This window comes from Bidens hawaiensis, unplaced genomic scaffold, assembly GCF_021521415.1.
Source record: "Bidens hawaiensis isolate Kalapana, Puna unplaced genomic scaffold, B.hawaiensis_p1.1 tig00032752_1, whole genome shotgun sequence".
Classification (NCBI taxonomy): Eukaryota; Viridiplantae; Streptophyta; class Magnoliopsida; order Asterales; family Asteraceae; genus Bidens; species Bidens hawaiensis.
In genome coordinates, this window is record NW_027495586.1 from 219,155 (window position 1) to 226,193 (window position 7,039).

At 35.4% G+C, this 7,039-nt stretch overlaps 1 protein-coding gene across 1 annotated transcript; it reads left to right on the forward strand.

Moving 5' to 3' along the window:
* Nucleotides 1-4,921: 4,921 nt before the first annotated feature.
* Nucleotides 4,922-5,850, forward strand: LOC143583993 (uncharacterized; the record flags this gene model as incomplete). The annotated part of the gene is made up of 2 exons (XM_077066152.1): nt 4,922-4,963; nt 5,039-5,850. Coding segments are annotated over exons 1-2 (854 nt in total), but the record flags the coding sequence as incomplete, so codon positions are not given.
* Between the last annotated feature and the right edge of the window lie 1,189 nt (nt 5,851-7,039).

Genomic DNA, 7,039 nt, shown 5'->3' on the forward strand with positions numbered 1-7,039 from the left:
ATTAGAGTTGCATGTTAACAATCGAAAATGATAATGATCATACTAGAATGTTTGTAGTCGTAGCAATGAAAAGTCATATGCATTTATTTAAGCTAAAAGACGAAGTTGTATGTTTACAATTTTCTTCTTTCTATAAGTACGTACAAAGTAAATATGTATTTGTTTGAGTTGTAATTGACAAATTGTGGGAACTAAAAGTCAAAGCTTTCATATTGGTTAATTGGGATTATTTTTTCTAAGTTATTTGGTTATGTAACTGAAGCATCTGCAGCATCGACATGCTTAGTCTATTGTATTATTGTTTGGTCATTTGTATTGTTAAGGTGGAAACCACATATCCAAAAGGGTCACATCTGTTTGCTCTATATGGTAATATTATTGTTTGTTCATGATGTTGTCATATGTGTTCCATGTTACTATTACAGAGGTTATACGCAAACGTTAGATGGATACCGGCACAACGCGCAGGACATCCCCTAGTTACTATTCATTTATTTTGTCAAAAAGTAAGATAATCAAGTTGTCGTGTAACACTAGTTGTACTATCTTTAAGGTTTCTTTTATTCGTGTTCATCTTCTTTATTCACATGGTTGCAAAGCCATCATGTCAAGGATCTCATATATTCTACACCATGGTGTGTGTTGTGGAGGAGACAAAGAAGTAAATGTTGGAAGATGATCTTCAATGGTCACACCTTAACAAAGTTCTTACATTCCTTGTAACTTCATGTTTTAATTTGATTTTCTTTGATACAATAACCATAAGGGTTTGATGATACATATTCATTATATGATGTATACATCACCACATAAATGGCTAATAATTTATTCCATAAAAAACCATTTCCAAATGTCAATGGCGTTACTAACTGTAATAATTCTGAATTGACAAAATTCTTGACCAACAAAGGTTGAGCCATAACTTTGTCATAACAAATTGAAATGGTGCAAGACAAAAGCATGTGACTAAATTCATTGAGTTTTGGTTCTAATGGCGTTTTATTTGCATTTTAGTTCATTTTTATGGCTCCACAGTTGTAATATTAAAATTAGTGCGCATATCTGTACCATTTTAGAAAGAATGTTTGTTTTAGTCAATCTCGTGTCCGAATCTGACCAAACTTTCTAAATAAAAGTTGTTCCTAGCACATTGAGTTAGTTTTCTGGAGTTTTTTTTATATAATTTTGGGATTTTTTTTATTTTTAATAATTTATCTATTTAGTGACAGCAAGCTATCCAATTCTCTTTTCATCTTTCTTTTCATTTTTCAAGTACAAGTTATCATATCATCATGCCATTATAATTCTTAGTTAATTATTCGTCAAACACAAGCTAAAACTAGCCTTATTACTATTATTTATGGCTTACACGTTAGGGCATTCACACGCTTAACCAATATATTAATCTTTCAACCCACCAAATTCAATGTTAGTTTACATACCCATTTTTTATCTTTTATATATTTTGGGGGTAGTATGTTATCTTATGTACTATTCAAGTTTTCCTATCACATCTATTCAAAACACAATTCAATTTATGTTTATGTGTGATTATTGCATGTTCTGCGATTATGTTCTATGATTATGCTCTATGTGCTTAAGTGTTTATTTTTTTGTTTGGTGGTTTGGCCTCGTCTTCATATATCATCATCTAGTATGATCATACATTTACCCAAAGTACGTTGATTTTATATCAATAGGAACAAGTGCAAATCCATTTAATTGTTTACATATTCATAAGATTTGTAATACTCATCATCTATATATATGTATATAACTAAACTTATGTATTCTCACTAACATCCGTGTTGACAAACTATTTGCATACTTGCTACATGTTCAAGTATTTGTGTAATCAAGATCGAAGACATTTAGTTTGGCCTTAGGATATTTACGCGAAAGAATTATATATGATATGTATTTGGTTAAATTGTTTGTAATTTTGTACTTGATTTAATGTAATGATTTAAATAATTATCTTTACTTTAATTAGTGTCTTTGAAACTATTGTCCGATCAATACGTTACGCCGTGATATGTCCAGCCGCCTTTGGTCGAGGCGTGACAACCACCACCACCACCTGCCACCTCTACCACCACCCATCACCCCCGCCATCACTACCATATTTATTTTATTCCATATTTTTCCACCTACCAAACAACACAATTTAAAAATATCATTCCATTGCCATATGGTAATCAAGCATCTTGATGAAATGTTAATGATCTATTCTATTACCTAGTCCACTCCATTTACTCATTCATTCCATTCTTTCCATTCATTATCTCATACCAAACAAACCCTAAGAGTAATTGAAAAAAAAAACCATATTGATGTAGTCTTTTCTTGCTTAGAGATTGAGAACTTTTCAATGGGATAAACGAACAAATGAACGGCCTGGAGAAATATTAGAGGAGATAAATCATGCTCATTCCTTTGGTTCGAAAGTAGAGGTAAAACGATATCTTATATTTAAATATGTGGTGTGATTTTATATTCTATTATAGAGATGTAAGAGTATTCCAAGTAGATACTTCATCTTTATATTTGTAATTACATTAAAAACCACTATTTGTTCTATTTTTTTCAATTAATTAATATTTTTATACCTTTATTATTTACTTTTTTTCTCTCATCCACTCACAGTTACTTTTAAAAAATATTTCAAAATTCTAGACTGTGAATAATGTTTTTCCAAATATACTTATGAAAAATAAAAAAAAATAATTGTCTCATTCACTCAGATCCACTCTATATAATATGGAGAACTCATTCACATATCATAGAATATATGTGAATGCTCTAAATTGTTCTTGTTCATGTACTCATTAGGCCAGTTTAGTTTCCATTTATATGAAAAATTTCCCCTCGTTCAGAAGGATTTGTATCATTGGAAAGAGAAGTTCTTGAATTATATTAATTTGAACTAAGGTCAAGGTAGAAATCAGGCTTTATCTTAAACCGGTTTGGCGTTATGAACCAACCTAGTTTTGAATCCCAATGGGCCAAACCGCTTCGGGTTAGCAAACCAAAAACAAAACCCAAAAATCTATCAAACCGATTCGAGCCAGGTTACAAATCAATTTAGGAGAAAAAAAAACCCATTTTTACTACCGGTTCCGGTTATAAACTTATTTCAAAGAACGAGATACGAACAAGCTCCAAACCAACAGGTTGGGTCGGGTTACAAACCGGTTATTCCAAACTTGTTTTAAATCAGTTTCGAGGCAGATTGGGTATCGTTTACTAGGCCTAAACCGGGTTTTTTTTACACTTCCATCCAGGTATGTGTTAAATTTGAATTCTTTTTCCTTTTGGCAAACCCATATATGTAATGAAATTGGCGGCCCAACTGAGCTTAACCCAAAATTGAAGGTTTATTGTTAAGAGAGACATCTATACAACTTATTACTTTTATATTTTCACTGAAACTTTTTGGTTATGGCATAAACCATGCACAACTCTAATTTTATTATTTTAAATAAAAAAGATGAAATTTAACATATTAAATAAAATTATTTATCTACTTACAGAAATATAAATTTGGATAAACCCCCTTAAAGACTGAATAAGCAAGTTCAAACATACCCAAATTAAGGTTCTGCGCTCCATTAGATCAAAACATCAAACATAGTAACATACATCAAATCCTACCACTATACAACTATTTCAAAGACGTATGTTGCAGTGGTAGTGGTTTCTTCCCCAAAGGGTCACAACATTTTTCGTACTCTATTACCCAAGTTCGAACCCCTTTATACTGGAGTTGTCCATATTTTAAAGCGCGCATATGAGTCAGAATTTTAACCAGTCACTAGTATAAATTACACTAACCTAAAATGGGTACAAATGATGAAGCACTAATAGTCACCATTCTGCAACCTACAAGTCGTACCATCGCCACCATGACACTGATATGATAACTGTTGGCTCAATTGTTGTTTGGCCTGAGTGTAAGGCTCAACCCAGGAATTAGAGTTTTATAATATTTGGTAATGTCTTGGCTAGCAAGTTAGGTTAGTCTATATAAACAAAGTTATGGTTAGACATTAGAAATAGTGAAATAGGTGTAACAGAGTTAGGGTTTATCAAGAGTCAAACCCTGTTAGGGTTTGATAGAGTTGTAATTAGTTTTTTGAGTGATATAATCTGATTAATATAAACGAGAGTTATTCGTTTAGTTCGTGTTTGATTATCGATACAGGACTTGAATTGGTATCAGAGCCAAGTTCAAGAATCGATAATCGAAGTTCTAAATCAGTGGCGAGTTTATGGCGACGTTGATTATAAGGAGGGTTCGATAGAGTTGGTGATCGGAACATAGACCTAAACAGCAGTCGGTTGTTAGTGTGGCGACAACTCGGAAATAAGTTGATTTCTGACCGGAGTTTCGCAAAAGGGCTTCGGTTTTGTTGCAGAAGCATCGACGATTAGTACGAGTTTTCCGAGCAACAAGGTTTACGTTCTTTGTTTGTGTGTGTTTTTTGGACTTTGTGATTAATAAAAGTGTCATAAAAGTAAAAAGGCAAAACATTAATTTTTTGTGAGAAGTGAGCTGCTCCACGGAAAAAAAATGGTATACATTTTGGTTTAACAAGGTTGTGTTTAACCATTTATTTGGGTTGAACGAGTAGGTTCAGTTCAAAGTTTGCTCTTTTTATACAGGTCGAATGAGTTAGGTTTTGATCGAGGTTTGATTTATTTGGTGAGCAAGTGGGTTAGGTTCTGAAAAGTTGTTCGGGACTGAGTTGTTTGTATTTGTTCCAACGAAGTGGAGCAAGGGGGTTCAACACCATCAATGGCAGGTGACAAAAAAAACCGATAATCCAACCTAAAGCGAGTGGGGGGATATCGTTGCAGGTTCCTAAATTGGATGGAACTAATTACATCACATGGGCGATTGTGGTGGAAGCGATCTTAGATGATCAAGTTATGGGAAGTTGTTCAACCGAATAAGGGTGTGGTTATTGATGCGAAGAAGAATAAAACGGCAAGAGCGTTTTTGTTTCAAGTAATAGAAGGTGATATTTATCTTCAGATTGCTCAATACAAGAATGCCCGGGAAATATGGACGGCTTTGAAATCACGGTATGCTGGGGCCGAGCGAGTTCAAAAGGCTCGACTGCTAAAGTTGAAAAGTGAATTTGAAAAACTCAAGATGGCAGAAAACGAGACCGTTGATGAGTTTGTGTTGATGAATTTGAAAAATAGCAGGTATGGTTTCAAAGGAAACGAGTTTAGGTCACTAGATGCAGTTCTAGATAAGTACTTTCAACTCGTAGCCTCAATCGAGCAAATTGTTGATCTTGATAGTTTGATGTTTGAAGATGCTATTGGAAGACTTAAGGTGTTTGAGGAACGTCTACAAGGGAGAGAACGCGCTTCAAATTCACACGGTCAGTTACTTTTCAATCGGGCAGAAAGTAATTACAAAGGGAAATCGTATGATCAGTCCGGTAGCCAAGGTAAGGGTTGGCCGAGTTCACAGGGACGTGGAAAAAGTCATGAAACTGGAGGTCAAGATCGAGATGATGAAGATCAAGATGGTTGTGACAACCGAGATGGTCAACATCGTGGGTCAAGGTATACGGGTCAAAGAAGAACGAAGGGTCATCAATTGAGAAGGAAGGTTTTGTCACAGGTTCAGTTTTACCGTTGTGATGAGTTCAGTCACTTTACGTCTACGTGTCCGGAACGTATGAATAAAAAAGAAGAATCTAATTTGAACAAAATTGATGATTTTGATCCAAGATTATTTATGATTAAAGATGATCAGAAAACGATTTTTCGGAATAAAGATGGAGTGATTCCAAAGCATTTCGAAACCGAACCGATGGAGAAAGATGTTTGGTATCTCGACAACAGAGCATCGAATCACATGACGGGTAATAAACATACTTTTATGAGTTGAATGAGTGTGTCACGGGAAACGTGAAGTTCAGAGATAAATCTTTATTGATATTCGGGGAAAACGGTCGACATTAATTGAAGGGAAAACGGGAGAGCAGCGCATGTTGACTGATGTCTACTACATCCCGAGATTACAATGCAATGTCATAAGTCTTGGTCAAGCAACGGAAGGTGGATGCGAGATTCACATGAAACATGATTTGCTAACCATTAAAGATGATACTGGTAAGACTTTGATGAAGGTGACAAGGACCAAGAATCGATTGTACAAGATTAGTCTCAAGATAATAAGTCACGGTAAATGAGCTATCATTGGAATGCAGAATTTTGCAGGTAGGGATTTTCAAAGTATTGGACTGAAAGAAGACAATCCGATTATGAGTCAGGTTCTAATCAAAGATCCAAGTTCCAAAATTCAAAGTCCAAAGAAGAGTGTTCAAGAAACTAAACGCGTGGTCAAGAAAGTGATTCAAGCCCAAGGGAAGACGTGTAATGATCAAACGAAGCAAGTGTGTCTTCTAGCCAAGTGGAGCCGAAAGAACATTGCAGGAGATCATGAAAAGCCTCGGGAGAATCAAGAGAATGATGACAAGTGTAAAGTTGAAGACCCGCCAATTTCGAGTAGGAAATTAGGGGGTGAGTCGTGTGACTCGGGTACAACAATTGCGGGGGTGATTGTTGGCTCAGTTGTTGTTTGGCCCGAGTGTAAGGCCCAACCCAAGAATTAGGGTTTTATAATATATGGTAATGTCTTGGCTAGCAAGTTAGGTTAGTATATATAAACAGAGTTATTGTTAGACATTAGAATTAGTGAAGTTGGTGTAACCGAGTTAGGGTTCATCAACAGTCAAACCGAGTTAGGGTTTGATAGAGTTGTAATCAGTTTTTTGAGTGATATTTTCTGATTAATATAAACGAGACTTATTCATTTAGTTCGTGTTTGATTATCGATACGGGACTTGAATAACCACCACCACCACCCTTGCCACTACCCCCACCTCAACAACCACCCCATTACACCATGTCGTGACCACATCAACATCGTCAATCTCACCACCGTCACCGCCAACCAGGGGCGAAGGATAGTTGGGGTCAGGGGTCGCCCCGGCCCTCTCCGTTTTTTACGTAG